Genomic DNA, 19,306 nt, shown 5'->3' on the forward strand with positions numbered 1-19,306 from the left:
CAGTGGCTTGCAGCCGTACAGCAGGTCGAAAGTTTAATTTGATCATTAAAGCAATTTTATGAAGTATACAAGACCCACACCACAGCAATGATGCAAATAAAGTTTGACTGATACATTCTGCTGGCTGAAACGCCGCTCTATTAACAAGAAGGGGAACATCGGCACAAGCAGAGCAGAAAAGCATGCAGGACGTGCTGTTTGCAGAAGGACAGCATTTGTCACATTCCCTTCGTTCTTCTCTTGGAGTAGCAACCATCTGTAACACTCCTGTAGGGAACAGCATAAAGCAAAGACTCACCTGCCATGCTTTCATCTTCTGCTGGGACCCCCCCCAAAAGAACCCAAACAAAAATGAACTGAGACACTCTGTTTGCTCTGTGTTAACAGGGTAATTCAACAAGAGTCAGTATTTTCTCATTAAACAACGTCAAAGATGTACTCTTGATCTCTCTGTGGTCACTTTTTTTTTCTCCCTTTGTCCAAAGACAGCTGAAATAATAAAAAAGGGATTTAGAAAACAAAGGGGGAACCCCCGGCTTTTTTTTAGAGAGTCAATGAATATTTTCTAGGACTAAACCGACCTCTGGAAATAATTGTCAAGTTTACTGTAGTCTGCCTTCCACATACTGTGTTCTACAGTTGGCAGCCTTGGTTGCTCAAAAGAAAAGTAATACGATATAATAAAGTGCAGAGAGCTATTTCATGCCATATTGCTGCACAGGTGATCATTTTTGAATGAGTTTTATTTAAATATCACAGACTCAGAATCCAGATAGCCATACCTGGCCTATTTCAAAATAAAAGTTAACTTCTGCATTTCTTAACTTTGATGAGCTGTTTTCCTGCTCATCGTCTTTGCTAATTCACTCAGCTGAACTTTTCCACGTAATAGTTTAAGCGAGTTATAATCTGCTCAGGAGCTTGTACAGGAAGGAAAGAAGGATGCTGGTGCAATATTCATAATGCAACCGCCTGCTCACTGCAGATTTTCCATCCCTGAGATAAAACAGCGTATTAAAAACAGTGGAAATTAAAATTATCTAAAGGTTTTTCTTCTTTTTAAAAATAAAAATATCTGACAATAGACTGAGTTCTGATGGAGGTGTGTGCCCTATACAAACTGTACAAGGAGATCATCATTTCCAAGAGCAGCATTTCACCATGACTGGACCCTCACCCTGTTTACCCTTCAAACCGCTGTAGCCAACTGTACAAGGGGTGGAGTGGTCTCATTAGCAACTCAGTAATTGGCCGGTAAGTGTTCATTTATATGAAGGGACAGGCTAGAGAACAATCCTCCTGAAGGTGATACTGTCTGGAAACACGAATCAAGGAGCAAGGGGCGGTAAATGCATGGGCTGAAGGCTGGAAAGTACCGACACATATTTCACTACCCAAACAAAAGGCAGATGCTCACAAGCATTATCAGAGCACTGATGACCTTTTGTTTGAAGGTTTCTTTTTAGTCATCTAAGGCAGTTTTAAAAGTGCTTAAGTAACCTCTGCCATCTCCCCCAATTCCTACGAGTCACACACAGTCTGGGATGAAGCTCAGACTGGCATCATCTCTTCCAAGCAAAAGCACGCTACACATCCAGATGTAGGGTCTGAATTGGCTTGATGGGACATCTCCCCAGGGAAGAGCTGACGGAGACTGAAATCCAGAGCCATCTTGGGAAGGAATTTGAGGTGAATTTTAAGGATAATTCAGTTCTTACAGACCATGACATATTGAGACCTTTAAATCCCCAATGCCTTCTGCCACCCTAGCTGAAGCGACAAGAACTAGAAAGCACTTTTTCACAAAAAGATGGATAGTGGAAGCAGATCCATCCTCATTGGGTGCACGGAGATGGTGTGGGTAGAGCTGAAGGCCTAGAAGGGAAGTGTAAGGACCATCTGCTGATGAATGCTCCTGCTTACAACAGGCACTGGAAGCTTCCACAAAATTTTGGTAAGGGTTACCAAGTAACAGTTGTCCTGACCCGAAAGACATCACAGCCTACGAAGAGATGATGAGTACAGGCAGAGCTGTGCAGTTGAACTGGAAATAAGTGTGGCCTTCTGCAGTCCTCAAAGCTGCCACTGAAACGGAAGAATTTGGCTTGGACACAGGCTGCAGGTTCATCACAGACAGTGTCTCACGCTGAGCATGATCAGAAGGAGAAGAAGGTAATTTGTAGGACTCAAAGGAAAACTTGAGCATTACTATCATTTCGGATTAATTCTTTAACTGAAACCAAAGCAGGTGTTTCCTTCGTGGGACTGGAAGCGAGCTGCAGGCAGGCGAGGTGGGGTGAAAACAGTTCGTACTTCTGGGGTGAGTTTCAATTTCATCCACAGTAACTTCAATAGCTTCTCCATTATCCATTTTATTGCAATAAGCAGCAGATCGTGGCCAATGGACTGCAGCCAACCAGAGGGTTTACGGGCTGCTTTGAATACACCGATACTCTCTATTTGTGTTATAGTAACACGATCATCAGAAAAAGGGACTAGAAGTCCTTCCCAGGGCTGAGATGTCACCAGTGCAATGAACTGGTTTGGTGCTGCCGATGAACATGCTTAGACACTGGAATTTCACCCAGATTTTGCCTGTTGTATACGGGGCCCTGCTTACAATCAACCCTGGTATTTTCAGCTGTTTTGGCCCCAAGCAGTAACCACAAGTAAGAGTTCAGAGAAGCTCCATATTTATTCTTTCCGGTGTACCATAGTGCCCCATTAAACAAGGACAAAAGATTTCCTTATGTAATAGGGATACTATTTGTTATTTTTAACCTTATGGCAGCCAGGATTCATGCCAGGTGGCATTTTGCCTTAACCAGGCAACTTCAGGAGGTTACATTCCCAACTGTCATCCTTGCCCTCTGGTATGTTTGATGCCCATACATGGTTTCTTGGCTGGCTGTCATCGTGTCTATCTGCTAGCATATATTTGTGACAGCTCACGGAAATATCGGTCTTATTTAACAGGGTAAATCAGGGTGCTGGTCAGTCATTTCCAGGATCCTGCAAGAGCTTCTGCTTCTAATAAAGGCTACTATCTTTGTGAAATCCATAGTGTCTATTTACACGTATCTATGCTACCAGAGAAACACTATGGCTGTAGCTTAAGCTTTCAATATGCCAAAATAGCTTTAAAACAGTTTGTTTAGTCAAATTAAGCCCACAGAAAGTAGACAAATAAAATGGTTGCAACTCTCAGCAGCCCAAGACCGAAAACGGGCAGCAAGGCCGAGGAAGGTATTAAGCTGTGTGCTGAGCATCCTGAGCAGCTGAGATCCTGCAGCCTCAAATCTCAAAGTGCTTCACAGAAGAATGCTGCTGCTCACTTGGCAAATTCCATAAGCAGCATCACTGTACCAGATTTGGGCAATTTCATGGAGCTTAAGAAAGCCTGGCTGATATAAAGGATGCTGCCAAAGCCTGTTGTACCTCTAGACCAGTACAGGGAAACACAGTGTCAACATCCTTCTTTGGGTCCAAAGGAGCTCAACAGCAAGTGATGATTTTCACAGTGCTGTAGCTAGGTCTAGCTACTTACAAGCAAATGAGAGTGACAGATCCTGTGTTGCAGGGCTTACAATTTTATAAAATACACGTAGAACCATGAGGAGAATAGATTTAAGTTGTCACAGCAAAAGGCTACATGATATTTCAATTAGCAGCAAAAAAAAATCTGAATAACTAAAGCTAATAGGAAATTTAATTCCACCTTCCTATGAATAGAAGAGTAACTGGTAATCTTTAACTATGTGCTCACATAATTTAGGGGTTTTGCTTGTTTGCTTCTCACGCAATCCTCCTTCATTCAGTTTCCAGGCTGGAGGCACAGAGAGGTAGAATTTGAATTCTTCTGGCCATTTATATACATGTGGCATTTCTTGACCTTTAAGTATTTGATTTTGAAACCTATTTAACTTTTTGACGTAGGTGTTTTCGTGGGTTTTGTTGGGGAATGCAAAAAATTTTCTGCATGTAGGGGGGAAAAAAAAAATCAGTAAGAGCAACTGTATGACTGTTCTTCTGTTTTTAACCGAAGGGCTCTCCCTCTGTGTCTGTAACACCAGCCAAACTTTCTTAGTAGCACAAGCTTCTTATTCAGCTTTGTTTTGACAAAGAAAGATAAACCACTGTTTTGCTTTGCCCTTCCCCCACCATTTACTCATTAGTTTTATTTAGTTTTGTATTCCCTGCTCCTTGTAGGAAAAAACATATTTTAAAAAAATAATTATTTTTTACCATATTAAGTTGTTGACTATGTATGTTCTTATGAAGAATTTAAAATAGAATGTAATTATAAATCACTGCTAAAATGAGCTTGTCCTGCAAAGGCAAGGACATTTAGTTGTGTCCTTGTATGACTGGAATCGCTGTAAACAACTAATATTCCTATTTGCAGGGGCAGAAATAACCAGCTCATTCAGCTGTACAGAAAGGAAGACATATAAGGAAACCAAAGACTAAACCAGAATAAGCCACTGGAAAGTTTTATGTCAACAAAACTGGATTTAAATTAAGTAACATCAGTTCAGTATTTTGACTGTAAATGAATCAGAACATTAAAACATGTTTTAAAGGGAACATTTGTGATGAAACATCTATGACTAGTTCCCGTACTAAATGAATAGGAAAGTTCCTACTTATTTCTTCTGTGCAGGATCAAATCCACATAGCAAAGTTATTTCTCTAGCTTTAGCACTACTTCGTAAACCTAAATTTTGAAAACGAGAATAGCAGCAGAACTGCCAGAAAAACACTGAATAAATGACTTATCAGTTATACACAATGGAAAATACAGAACTGATGACATAGTTAGAGGCTGCATCATACCACATATGCATGAAGGAGTAAAATTAAAATTACACAGAATTTCCATTCTTATGTTTTCTAATTTTCTGAGTGCTTGACTTTACAACTTAAATCTCTTTTATGATTGTTTTTTCTGACACTGATTTGCAGAAATGTGAGTGGATTTTAACATTCGTTACTTTGCCTTACTCAGTGGCAAAAGTTTAAAAACCAAACAAACAAACCCCAAGCTCAAACCAAAGTAGTGCATTTCTGAGCTATTTGAAATGATGGGAGATGAGTCAAGAGTCACCTTGCTTTAAAATCAACAGAAACACAGCAGAGCTATTCTCCAGAGAGGAAATAAGGAAATAAACCACACATTCAACAACTACGATACACCCTTTCCAAATAAGAACAGAGAATTAATTTACCCAGTAATTTTATAACAGTGATAACAAATTAAAATTGTGGGCAGACAGCACAGAACCAAGAAGATATACAATCCATAGCAAGGATCAGCCAAATTAAAGGGAACTTTTTACATTGTCAAATTTTGACTAATTAGTATTTCCATTAGAGGCACAGTTCCAGCTTTAAGCAATTCTAAGTAATTAATGTTCCTTTATTTTGCCTAGAAGTCCTGACTTCAGCATTCTCTTAGGATACAAATTCTTCTAGCCAGAGCTACACAATACAGATTAACTCAACTAGAAGACAATTAGAGTAGGCAGATGAAGATGTGATTTGTCAGTCTGTACACGCTGTTACTTCTAGCCTCGGATGCAATTTTTGTTAACACAGCAGACTGATTTAAACAGAGGCAGGGACACGATTTTGTCCTAACTGTATCCATATGATTGCCTAAGCTCCAAGTGATGTTGAGATTTGAAAATTCTATGTGACCAAATGACAAAACAAAGTGAATGAAGTGTCAGATCATACCTCCTGTACAGCTTTGGCCAGCTACAGGAATTCAATAACTGATTATACACTTACTAATTTAAAATACATCATTCAAAATACGTGATGGAGGAAATCCTGCTATACTTATTCATCACGCAATGTAAATCCCTAAATTAAAATGCCAAGCTGAGCAGGAAGCAGAAGCTGGCCTGGTGGCTACCCTATGGAAAAGATGGAATTTGATTGCCAGAGGTGTTACTGCATTTGCACGTTGTGTTGGGTAAGCTGTCTGGGTCCTCAAAATCTTGTCTTTAAAACGGGCCTAGCAACACGTATCTCCCAAAAATGTGTTTGGTTTTGCATTTCACGGGTGTTTTGAAGATGACTTGTTTGCCAACCCGTTCAAGATTCTTTAAGAAAAGGGGCAAAGTAAAAAAGCAAAATGCAATTAAGTGTCCTCTCCTATTTGCACTACAACATCAAGTATAAGACAACACTTAAAATATTTCATATTGAGCTTTGAAACCCAAGACATATACAGTAACAACACAAAGCAGAAGTTTTACAAGCCTTTTACCCAATTTTCAGACACCACTGACCGTTGGACCATACACCAAGAGACGTGGCAGAAAACATCATACTTCACTTTCTCTATCAAACACAACCATAGCAACAATTACCTTAGTTTTTAGCTTCTGAATTTTCCATAACTGCAAGAAGCGGAGGCCAAAGACCATGTCCTTCACCCAGTAATTGGTAGCACTGAAGGGAAAGTTGGAACTGCAGCTGAGGAAGAGGAGAGCAGAGCAGGACCTCACTCGCAGAGGGCTACTACTGTACTGGTGAGAGGCTCTAGCTGTTCTTTTCTAAATGTTATTGTTCACATGGACTCCAGATTGGCAGGGCTTATATGCTTTTAATATTAATTGATATAAAAAGAAATAGGACATTCTTGATCTACAAAGCCTCTCTTATCACAGATTTGTCAACCTTTGCATATGGCCAGGTCCAAGAAAGGCAAATCTTGCCAAATCTGTTAAAATCATCAAGGGTTCACATCTTTTTGCTCGGATCTTACCTTTACAATCCTTTTTTACAAGTCTCTTCCAAAATATGGTTGCAATGTGTTTGTGCTTTTAAGCTACAAGGTATATTAAGTGCACAGTGAGGACCTACATTTTTGTGTGATAGAGAAATCAAAAGTGGCGATTTTCAAATATCTAAGGGAGAACACAAAGTCTTCTCTGACACCTAAAATGCAATCATAAAGTCACAAAAAGATACTGAAAATTTCATCCCTGAGAAATTCTTATTTTTCCTGATGGAAAGAAAAAAGTATCAGCTTCTGCTTGGAGTGATAGTAGTTTTTCTCAGCTGCATATTCTCAGACATAAAATATAAGATCCAAAGATCTTTCACTAATTCACTTAATGTCAGTATCACTTCTTTTTATTACAGACCCCTTTCACCAACTTTTGCACTGGAAGCTCAGTTTTATACAGCTTTGGGCCTCAGAAAGGCTTTGACGCTGCATGCCGCCATCCAACTGTCGCCCCATGGTGTAGGACCAGCACCTGAGCTGCTGACGAACCATCGGCAGCTCAACAGAGAGGCTGCTGCTGTATTCTGCTCACTATTATGTTAACTCCATCATAGTTATTGTGTTAGAGCAGGGCATGCTGGTCTCTAGTCTTTTTTGGCTGAAAACATCATCATCAAGAAGCGTAAGTTATTTGTTACTAGTAATATATTTCATACTTCTGAAGATCTGTAGTAATCCATGACTGTGAAGGCTGTCAAATCCACTCAAATGCTTCTTATTGAAAAATTAGGCCTGCATATCCATAGATCCTCCCCTCCTTCACCCATCCAAATTAAAGCCGTAATTCCCAAAGACAGCCACTCTTCTAAAACACTACACATTTCATATAGTTGTTATTAATAAAGTATGAACAATGTTTGCAGAAACATTAAAGAATCAGGTCAAGAAGGCTGTCTGAACACAAGTGTTATTAAATAAGCCAATCATCCAACTTCTGAGTAATTAATGTCCTTGGTTTTTACTTGAAAGCCTCATTTTCAGCACGTTCATAGGAGACAAATGTCCCACGTCAAAGTGACTGAACACAAAATAACTCTTTTGGACTCCAATTACACGAGAAAGATGAAAATGCAATATTGGCAGATATAGATACAAAATGTTGGAGCACTGCACTTCTCATCGTAGGGTAAGTTCAGGTACAACTAGATGATCTCCTACATATGGTCAAAGGATTTGATCTGTTCCCATCTGTGCATTATCTGAATATCTAAACAATTGCCATAAAGCATTTGAAAACTTTAAAATATAAAAGGAAAACTAACAAAGCTGATGGTATCTCCAGATCACCGCGTGAAGTACTAATAAGCAACTGTGTTATACAACCCATGTTCAACAGACTGAAAACGATCTTTCCCAAATCCAAACGACATATTTCTAAAGCTGAAAGTGATAGATTACAGCTGGCTGAGCAAGCACTGTAGTGAATGCTCATTTTAAAAGCTGCCATTGTAAAAGACCCTCCAGGCTTTTTCTTGGTTCCTTTGCTCTTCTTATTAAGAACTGTGAAGCTCCTCTTATTTAACAGTAATTACATGGGGAGGTGGAGAAAAACTAACAAGAAAGAGAGATTTGTTTTTCTAAAGATATGCAGTTAAGATTACTTTTAATCAAAACAGCATGTCTATGGAACAAATACGGTATTTTTATTTCATCACCTCAAAACATGATAAATATTTGCAATTGGAAACAATTATAAGTACAAAATCTGAAAATTTAATATTAGGATTCTATTAGAAAATACGTCTTTACAACTAATTTAGTCTCTGTATACGACATCCTATCCTTCTCTCCACCAGACAACCATTAAGACGGAAAAATACCCTCAAGACAGCAGTTGCAGAACTTGTCGTATGCGCTCGCACTTCTCCAGCAGGTTTGGGTCTTGTGCATCAGAACCATCAAATTCCTTCATAAAAGCTTCAGCTTTCTGCACAGTTATGTCTCGCGCACCGCCTTGAAGGCCTTGCAGATAATCCAGTAGAATGGTGAAATACTTGTCTGGAACCTTTAAAGAAAAAAACAAGGAAGAAAAAAAAACCTGCTTTATTTTCTTCTCTCTCAATACTCATTCACAATCATGTCAAATCATCACCTGAAAGATAATTAGGAGAACTGCATGGGCTTTTGTGTTTGCCAATGCCCACCTCTGAGTGGAAATGTTTCTTGCCAAGGTTCAAGCTGCCGGGAGGGATGGACCATGGTGAGAGGACTGTCATGTGCTCAGATGGGCAAAGCATCTGAAAGGAAATTCTAAGCAGATGTGGAAATGCTGATCAGCAAATGCAAACACTCCCTGACAGTAAGCTCAAGGCTGTGAGGGTTGTTGGAAGGAAAAAAAAAACCACTAGCCAAATCCTACTTTTGGAAACATGTATGCAAACCTTACTAAATTCGGTGAGAATTGCATGCACGTGTCTGAGGAAAGAATTTTGCCGGAATTACCCTCGCCCCTACCCAAAATTATTTGTTTGCTACAATGAGATACCACCCACCATCAAGCACTTTGACAGAATGCTTATACAAAGGAATAGAATTTAATTTGAAAAACAAATTGAATTCAGACATATGGAAATAATTTTTAAATCATGCTGACTAAAACTGATAGGCTCTACCAGCATGTCTAACATTAAAAGCAGTTTAGTCATCTACAGTTGCATTACCCCCATTTCACTCCCTTTCTAATTAACTAGTCATAGGTTAAATTTTAGCTTATCTGATACAACATACAATTTAAAAGATTATTACATTAAATAATCTTGGCAATAACCTAGCACAGACTTTTGAATTATTTATTCAGTATTTCAAACCAACGTATTTTCAAAAGTATTAGGTGAACCGATCTACGTTGAAGCGTATCTTAACTTTATGTTGTGTATCTGTGGAACAGGTTTCAGCCAATAAGAGAATATTTTTGCTGCAAAATCAGGAGATGTTAAAATGACCTAATCCTGCAAATATTTTTCTCCATGTTTAACTTTACACATCTAACTTTAAAAGGCATACTTGACATGAGTCAAGTTAAACACATACGTAAGTATTTAAAGGATTGGAGACTAATTATTCGAGGGCTGTTTCAATTCTGCAAAGTATCAACATTTCAGAGAAGACAGAGCTTCAACAGATACTTAATTTACAACTTACTTCTCCATCGACATTTGGCAGCATAACTTTGATCACTAAAACTTCTATCACTCCAAAAGAAGAGGAAGAAAGAATATTCCAACACTGCCTTCATCAATCAGGGATATTACAAAGTAATAAATCAAAACTAAAGTCTGCATTCAGCCTCATAACTTATACACTACAGAAAACCTTCTAATTCTTCACACAAACACTCTTGTATTAAAGAAACAATACAGATACAAAAAAAATATTAATTTTACAGTGACTAACACTGAAATGGATGATACATGAAGTGTTGCTATAATATACAAATCAAACACTTTTAAACATAATAATAAATGTCTGTATTTTTGAAACCTTTTTACTCACAGTAAACTGGTACTAATAACAGACAAAAACATCCAGACACACACAATTTCAGCATGTTAGTGCTCCTTTAATGCAGATACTCAGTACCAGGTTTTTAAAGCTCAGCAACATTTCTATGTTTCAAACCTTAGCCAAATTATCTACATAATTTACACCTCTTCTCAGGCCTCCTGGTATAGTCATACTCTGTGGAATTACAGTTATTATTATGTCATTTAAGCAAAGTGCTTGAAGGGGCAATTAAAAGCCTACTCTAAACTTAGAAATACTAAGTGTGCAGACAGACATGTGGCTGCCTGAAGCCTAGAAAACATTCAGCATTTGGCCCTAACGATAACTGCTCGAGTGTGCAAAAAGTCTGATTTTTTCTTTAACACAGCTATTAGGTTTATTTCAGCAAGAGCTTACCAATACAGTACCATGTAGGCAAGATAATATCGTATTTTTTCCTCCTAACTTACACATATAATGGAGCCATAGGGACGACTAGACAACGGAACATAGAAAGTGCCAGCAAAAAGTTAATTAAATCCCAATTTTAATTCTTAAAATACAGTAGCACTGTATTTTGCGTGAGAGCTGAATTTCAGAGACTCTTGGCAAGGTTGTACAAGAAGGAACACGATCCTTCCCTAAGATCAGCTTTTTTGGTCAGGCTTGAAATTGGATATCAAGATCTCCCACCACGACTCTGGCAAGTGAAGTGATGCTTATGGGATTTTATTATTATTCTTTTCTTAAACTGTTTTGACCTTTTTCTTGTTTCTTTTTCTCTCTCACACACCAACCTTGCCTCTGTTCTAACTAGCTAATATGCACTGGAGCTGACTAATATGGAAATATCCCAAAGTGAAATAATTACTGTCATCAGGAAAAGGGGGGAAACACTACAAAAAAGTAGCAGGAAAAGACAGTTATCATTTTTAAATTATACTACGTAAGTCAAAGAGTTTCCAGACTTTTTAGACTTGCAGATGCCCATAAATTTACATAGCAAATACGGCTATCTGCAGACTGATTTTCAGCTTACTGCCACCAAGCTTGCTTTTCTTAGTTACCTTCTGAGGAAGCTTCAGAAACCCCTCCAGGGCCTTGCAGTCCAGAAGCTGAAGACAGCTGATACAGAGTTACTTTCTAAAAATGCTATGCCAGATGACAAAGATCAACAAATGATCTAGTGTTTATTTTATACTGGATCCTGAAGAAGTATATACACTGTAGGTATACAGGCTTGGGTTGGAAGCTGTCAGCCAACCACCAAATGGATTTTAAAGGGACTTAAAAAAAACTCATGTTGCAAAAGACACTAAAACCTCAGCTTATTTCTTACAGAAAGAGACCTATCAGTACAGGAAACTCAATTCACTCCTTTGCATGGCTTTTCAGTAGGCATCCAAATGACAACATGAGATCAAAGATGTGGCTTAGAAAGGAAAGAAACTCATGTCTCCTTTTGTATTTTAGTCATGCTTGAATATCGAACAGATTTTATTCTGTAATCGACAGGAAGCTGGATTTGGGTATAAAAAAAAAAAAATATTCAAAAGAAGCTGGTCTGCCCTTCCTACAGTCCTGATGAAGAAAAAGACTTCGTCACATGCTTAATTATAAGCACTTGAGCAGTTCTAACTTTACTGAGTCTGGATGCAGATGTTAATCATTATCTAAAGCTCATATTCAATGCACCTCTCATTATTAAACAGTACAAAATATGTGCATTTAAATAAATCATCGCACTTTCAATAGATTTAAAAAAAAAACTAGAAAGGAAGTTTCATTTCAATGTTGAGAAATAAGCAGTTAAGCTGTGTTTTGATACATAAAACAAACACTACTTACAGTTAATTATTTCCCAGTTATTTCAACACAAAATCCAAAGTAAACAGGTAAAAAAGTAAAAACATCACTCTGCCTGTGAAACAATTTCTAGGTAGCTTTAAAGAGTGCACATTGATATTGAAAGGTTGATAAAGACTTTCAAAGGATAAACTTAAAAATAGAAGACAACGCAAACAACCTAGATACCTACAATTAAATTTGTATTCTGCGACTAATCTTTTTAAAGTATTACACTGTGTGAACATTTTTGCCTTCATGAAACTCAGCTTTTAATTATCTGGTTCTCTAAAATATTTTTAATCATAAAGGTAATACCCTATGTCAGGTGATTGGCTTAAGAGCTGCTGAATAATTTGGGTCAGGAACATTGGTATGCTTAAATGTTTAAGTGCACACAAAAAATCAGCAAAAACTAACTGAATGTCAATTAAATGAATAAGTTAGATACTGTGCAAATGGCTAGATGTTTGTTCTATTACACAACAAAATGAATGACCTGAAACCCTCCATTCAACACCACGATGGTCAGATGCTTATTGGGAATTCAATCTATGTTGTTTTTTAAGTTATGAAATGAATGGATTTCAGTACTGATGCAAACCTAGCTTCTGGTTATACTTTACGCTTTTTACAATCAACATCAGGTTTCACTTACATTTTAATGAGAAAGCTATTTTAACATCTTGGCAATATGGCTGTACATCTTATATGGAGCCAGAGATATCTGAAGCAATATGAGAATCGTGGGTTACAGTATTGGGTTCCACATTCAGAAATTCAAATTAAGGATATGACTCAAATTCTCAGTAAGCTCCAGATTTATATAAAACATGAATCTGCTCTATTTATGCTTGACATATATCAAGTATAAAAATCTAGCATACACAGAGAATGATCACCAACAAAATAAAAAGATTAATCACAAGCAATTAAAATGATTCAGCATTTTTGTTAAAAAAAAAGTAATTTATGTATAAATTATTAAAAAATTATTAGAAAAGTGCATGGCTAGTACTAGCAACTTTTGGTTAATAAAGAATAGCTATAACTAGTGTATAAAAATTTATAGCATATTTGTTCTGAAAAAAAGCAGCGTTAATACAAACCTTCTCTTTATCATACATGTGCAAGAGAAGCCAGGTTTGTCTTGTCTTTTGAAACTTCCATTCTTCTGGATTTTCAGACCAGCTGTAATAAATTTAAAAAAAAAATTGCTTAAATGAAATACTGTGCGATCAAAACATTCATTATTCATAAAATATTTCCTACAATGACTCCAAGTGACTGGGTATGCACAACATGGAGTTTCATGACATTGTGTGAAACAGATACTAGCACACATTTTGTACGAGTGGCAAAAAAGAACACAAGGAACGGCTACCTGGCTTCCATGCAAAAAGTTAAAAGATTATAGGAAGACATTACGGCCAAGAATGTTACGACTTTTCATCAGAAAGCACTGATTCCTTGAAGTTAAAAATGAAGTCCCACTCCTCAGCTTTCACCAGTCGAAAGGTCATTGCCCTCATCTGACGCACAACAACTGAGCACCGCAAGTCCTTACCCCAGCTGCAGGGCTACCTGAGTTTCTGAGGAGGTGGAGTAGATAAGGAACCAAGTTTGGGTTTCAGAAAGCTGATATTTCACAACAAAGTGAAATTCATATGAAATTAAGCAGTCTCTAAAGGACTAGAAGGAGAAACTCGTGCTACAATGGTCACCTCAACAATGGCTGAAGCCCATCACAGATGACTGTTCTAGAGCTGAGAAAATTCATTTTTCAGGACCATGTTTTAAGGCTTGGATTTATCTAAAGATGTGACTTAAATATTGACATTTACAGGATAGAAAAATGCTTTTTAGGTCTCGCTCTCCCCAGGAATTCTGATTCCAATATTTAGCTCAAAACATCAGGCTGCTTCAATACTGTTAAAAGTGAGCAGGTAAAACAAATTATTAACATCTGCAAATGTTCTTTGACTGTTCAGCAAACACATTTTAAACATGCAAAATTTTAGCTGGATTAAAACAGCACATTTATGTACATCTTGAACATGATTTTAAAGCTGGCATATTCTGATTTAAATGAAGAAAGAGACATTTATCTGCATAAACAAATGAGCAAATTAGCAAATCTCACTATAAAATGAAGACTGCTTTTTAAAAGTATGTGCTTGAAAAGTAGTATCTTAGCGTGTACAAAATTTGTCAGTGGACTGAAATATCATTTAAAGATCCAGAAGAAAATATATGAGGAGAAAAACCAGAAAATTTTACACTTATTTGATTTTTCTCTAAAGAAAAACAAGTCTCCAGAGAGTAGCATGCAAGATGTCTTTAATGTTCCAGCTTGTTTTACACAGCAACAGAGAGCACAGAAATCAATTGAAAAGCCAGCTGGGTATGAGAATTAGTATTGTTTAAACACTGTCAAGTCTAATAAAGAAAAAGAGTCCTCATATTCGGTGAATGCTGCACCAGCAAATATATTATTCAGTCAATTCAACGAAATAGAGAAAACCAAGACCACAAATTTGTACAGAAGGGTTTCATGCAAGCTTCTGCAGAAAACCCAAAAGAAAAAAATTGTTGTCTTGACTTTCAAATTTAGGATGAAGAAAAAGCAGCAACAACTCATTAGGGTTATCACTAGCTAAATTCAATAAAAATGTCTGTAACTAACATATAAGGTAAAAATCAGAAAAATAACAGTAAAGCAGGAAGGACAGACAAAACACTAATAACCACAATATATAATATTTTACATGCTCAAAATTAAATCAACAAATGAACTGATTTAGAGGGCTCTTTTGGGACATTGTCAATAAATAGACAAAAGTTTGCAGAACACATACTGCACAAGAGCAGGAGCCCAAAAGCTGACTGCCAAAAGTTATAGAATCAAATTAAAAAAATATTATTATGGGGAAACCATCCTTCTCCCATCATCACCAACCTAGAAACCAAAGTACCTGAATATAAAGATCATTCAACCCTTGGTGTCACTTGCCTTCACAGCAAGGTGCTCAACAGGACGGCAACTGTCAGAACTACACCACCTGTGATGCAAGGAGCCACAGTGAATAAAGTAAAAAAAGGCTTTTCTTGTGGGTGTAGTTTGTGGGGCCAGCTACTTGCCCATTTGTACCCAATTTCTCTGTTTGCTAGACAAACACAGTAGCTCCTAACTGAGAAACTGGAACTTCTGCAGGAAATGACTTAACTTCTACTAGTCCTTTAGGAAAAAAAAAAAAAAAAGATGACAGTACGGTGCTTGCTGTTAAAAGAAACCCATTCTTTTATGAAGTTCATCCTTCTGAATAATTACATGGAAGATGTTAGAGGAAATGCTGTGTATTTGCACAGCACGAAGAAGAAGGTAATTTTAAAATTCTTTTTTACGTTAAATAAGCCTGGAAACAGTTTACGTTATAATCTTTGCAAGGTGACAAGAACAAGCTGAATGACAGATCTGTGACCGCATCCTGTGAAAACAGTCCCTCTTCTAATGAAAACCTTTAACACATGTTTTTATTTCTTTAAACTATACTATGTATTTATACATTTGCGATTATATTCATTGGTTAGACACACCACATAGTACTCTGAATATTTTATTCTCTGCTAATTTTATGTTTCTGTCGCTCACACTATCACCTGAGTACTGTTAGGCATTAACCTGAAAAACACTGCCTGATTTCACTAATCTCCTATAAAGCTATAAGATGTTAAAATATCTTTATTACCTAGTTTATAAACAACTGAGACCAACAAATGAGTGCACTATAAGGTTAATTGCTCTTATTAGCCTATTACCAAAACCATATGCTCTCTTCTACACGTTAAGGCAAGCCATTATACTCCTGCATCTAAGATCCCACATTGCCTTTCACTCTAGTGAATTCTCTTGTAGAAACAAACAAAAGTTTCAGCTAGTCTTCCTGAAAGGTTTCACTCAATATACACCATAATAATTCATATAAACTACAAAGACTTTAACATAATCAACCACAGAAAGTACGTTCATGCCCTTTATAGCACCGGAGCCTCACAAACCATTTCTTTTGGTTTGCACTCTGTCCCATTAGAATCAATGCGAAATGAGTATGGTAAAAAAAGTATTTTCCTTAATAGACTATGGGTGTACTCATATTTTCAGAAAATGCTCCCAAGTTTTTAACTGGTACTCTATCCATGGTTGCATCAATTCCTGCTTCTCCCCCTTCAGGAAAATCGTCCTTCTCTTGACCTTAATTCCTATCAAACTGTGGGCAACACACTCTTGATAACGGATGCGCAATCTTTATGACAGATAACGTGGCAGTTGCTCCCTGTAATTGGACCCCCCCAACAGTTATAAAAATAAAACTTTTCCACTGATTCCTATGATGGCTTTTTTCCTACTCCTGTGACAGCTTTAAAACCTACGGAAAGTATCACTCCATGACAAAGTGAGAAGGGTATCTCCTTTTATCAGAATGACATAATTAGTACATTTTTAGAAATGCTCAACTTTTAAACTACAAAAGTTAAAGCTTTGTAACACGAGAGGTCTCATTTTGCTGTTTATATGCAGATAAGCTTCCTTGACATACTACAGCAGTAGAAAAAGCTTTTCGTTTGAGTGATTAAATATACAGAGTAAGACCAACTACATTATAGTTTAAAAAAACTTTTTATAGACAATCACAACCTCTTTCACAGTTTGAATTAATTTGGTAGCCCTTAGGAGTATCTATGTCCAGATCTAGTATAAACTATGGAATTGGATGAAAAATATACAGGTATAAAACATGTATTTTTCCAGTACGCCTAGAGCTGATTTTCAATATATTGTACAAACACTAATTGCCTTCTTTACACAGTTAATGTTTGAATCTTTCTTATGAGCTCTAGCTCATTGAAAAAACACATTGGTTGACTTTAGTTAAAGAGAACTTTTATGTTTGTGCAAATGATCTTCCTAAATGCCTTTGAAATTGAAGATGCAGAGGAAATGAATCAAATTAATCAAGCGGCTTAGGGAGTTTTACATTTGGGCTTCTGGTTTTTAGCATGAGAGTCTGATGTAGAAAAGCTGCCCAAGATTCTCACTGGTCTATCTCATAAATGACTTCTAGTCTCTACATTAAAGTAATTTCACACAAATCTATTTCCAAAACATGGCTGAGTTGTACCTTCCCAGCTGCTCATCGCAGATGTAATTTGCCTTTAAAATGCTTAACCACGTCCTTTCTCAACACTGTGACAGAAAATAGGACATTTTCTGACTATGGGCAGCATAAGTAGGCAAACAGAAGACAACTGTAGCACGCAGGACAGAGCACTCTCTGGGATGTCCTAGCAGAAAGAGAAGGGAAAGGGAAAGTAGTCAAATTGCTTCCAGAAACACAGTAAGAGAAAAACATTATTGTTACTAATTGGATTCAGGAAGACAACACAATGCATCTGCTTAGACTACTGCCCAGGACAAAACACTACGAAGCTGTCACAATTACTAAATAATCTCCTATGTGTAGAAAAGCATTATGCTGAGAACCAACCATTTTATTCATTCAACTGAAAAGATTATTGGGTAGGAGACAAGTCTTAAGAAACCAGGAATAAATAAAGACATGTCACTGCTGATAAGCTTCCAGAAGACAGGACAGCACTGCTGCATGTGAAATGCAAGGGCATCTGCACGTAACTTTGGGCCACGGACAGTCTAGCCCACCTCTGATACACCTTCCAGCTTGGATATCTATCCATGGTAAAGCAGACTGTCACCAAATTTAGATTTCTCCAGCATACAGCCCAGGCTTAGCATCAGGGAACTAAACTGAAAGGTTTCTCCAGCCCTGAGGACAGATCAACGTGGAGCCTCCTCTTGCTCTCCTGTGATTTACCGATGAGGACCCTTCTGTCTTGCTCTCTCGAGCTTCACTGAATCAGATGTGGTTGATTACACCATATTCAAGGCTACACTGGAAAGATCTATTCCAAACTTTAAAAGCAGTGTACTGCCAACACTATACAGAAATTGTCGCATTATTCTCACCCAGTTTATCTGGGTACTTTTCTGTTTTGATACACTGGGTTATTCATCACCCTGAAACCTGTCTTTAAGGATCATCTATGTTCTTCTACACACCCCACACGGAAGGCTGAACAGAAGTTACGGCACACGATTAAGGCTTGTAGGAATCAAGTTAAGCACTTTATTCCCCCAGCCCTCTGTAAACAGTGCAAAAGGTATCATTTCGGCACTCATTGCCCTATCCATAAAATGCGGATAACAGGTGCTTCCTCAATAAAGAAAACCATACTCTAAAAAATTCCCTTAAAGATATTTAAAGCCTTGCTGAAACATTTGGCACTCAAGTGATTTGCTGTAATAATTCACAATGCAATACATACAACAGCAGCAACTTTAAAATACCATGCACTTAGGTTTAAGGCAAGCTCACTGCCCTTGTAAGGCCCGAATTTGGAAACTCTGAATACTGTTATCGGTGAGTGTAACGCTACATATGGCCAACAGGTGAGCACGGGAACCCGGCACCTTAAAGAGGTTCCCTGGAACCACTGCAAGCAGCACAGAGGGAGCAGAAATTTGGCATAAGCTCGTTCTTGTGGGAGAAGAGCCATTTTATGGATGGAGGTTTTATATGGATATAAAAAAAATACATGATGTGGATGGAAGTTTTATATATGCCCTACAGTGCACATCGTGAAGCAGGAATAGTAATTTTTTGTCCAGTCATAACACATACAATTATTTAAAGGGAAATGTAAAAGTGTTTATTTTTATTGGGCGTATTCAGAATTTCTTCTATTTCTCTCAGGGGCATCTAAAACTAATTTACTTTTAAAAAAGATAGTTTTGAATGTCTGTCTTTGTCAACACCTGCATGCCCAGAAAGCCGCCTTGCAGTGCGCTCCCGTGCTCAATGCAAGATAAGAGGAAATCTCGTTTCAAGTGCGTGTGATGCTGATATTCCTCAATTGGAAAAAATATCCAAAATTTAAGTTTTAAATAGATTTTCAAAGACTTGACCGGAATGGCTGTAGTTAAATCTTAGACACAATAATCTGTGGCAGTACTCAAGATATAGACATAAGAGAGCACCATAGCCTTTATTTTTAATTGCTTTTCTTGCATTATGGATGACTCTGTTTATCTCCCAACTC

The 19,306-nt window shown here is 37.5% G+C and overlaps 1 protein-coding gene across 1 annotated transcript; it reads right to left on the reverse strand.

Moving 5' to 3' along the window:
* Nucleotides 1-8,624: 8,624 nt before the first annotated feature.
* On the reverse strand, nt 8,625-13,653 carry LOC104076396 (chromosome unknown open reading frame, human C7orf50). The gene is made up of 3 exons (XM_009577240.1): nt 13,574-13,653; nt 13,240-13,321; nt 8,625-8,807 (listed from the first exon to the last, which is right to left on the reverse strand). Exons 1-3 carry the CDS (start codon nt 13,651-13,653, stop codon nt 8,625-8,627), a joined length of 345 nt encoding a protein of 114 aa, XP_009575535.1.
* Nucleotides 13,654-19,306: the final 5,653 nt, after the last annotated feature.

Source organism: Fulmarus glacialis, unplaced genomic scaffold (genome assembly GCF_000690835.1).
Source record: "Fulmarus glacialis isolate BGI_N327 unplaced genomic scaffold, ASM69083v1 scaffold37314, whole genome shotgun sequence".
NCBI lineage: Eukaryota > Metazoa > Chordata > Aves > Procellariiformes > Procellariidae > Fulmarus > Fulmarus glacialis.

Bases quoted from the DNA above. Each gene is read 5' to 3' on its own strand.
- LOC104076396 (XM_009577240.1), bottom strand. From the start codon at position 13,653: ATGACCTTTCGACTGGTGAAAGCTGAGGAGTGGGACTTCATTTTTAAC. The intron at 13,322-13,573 runs GTAACATTCTTG...AATTTATTACAG, and splicing joins GTGCTTTCTGATGAAAAGTC to CTGGTCTGAAAATCCAGAAG. The intron at 8,808-13,239 runs GTTTGTATTAAC...TTTTCTTTAAAG, and splicing joins ACATGTATGATAAAGAGAAG to GTTCCAGACAAGTATTTCAC.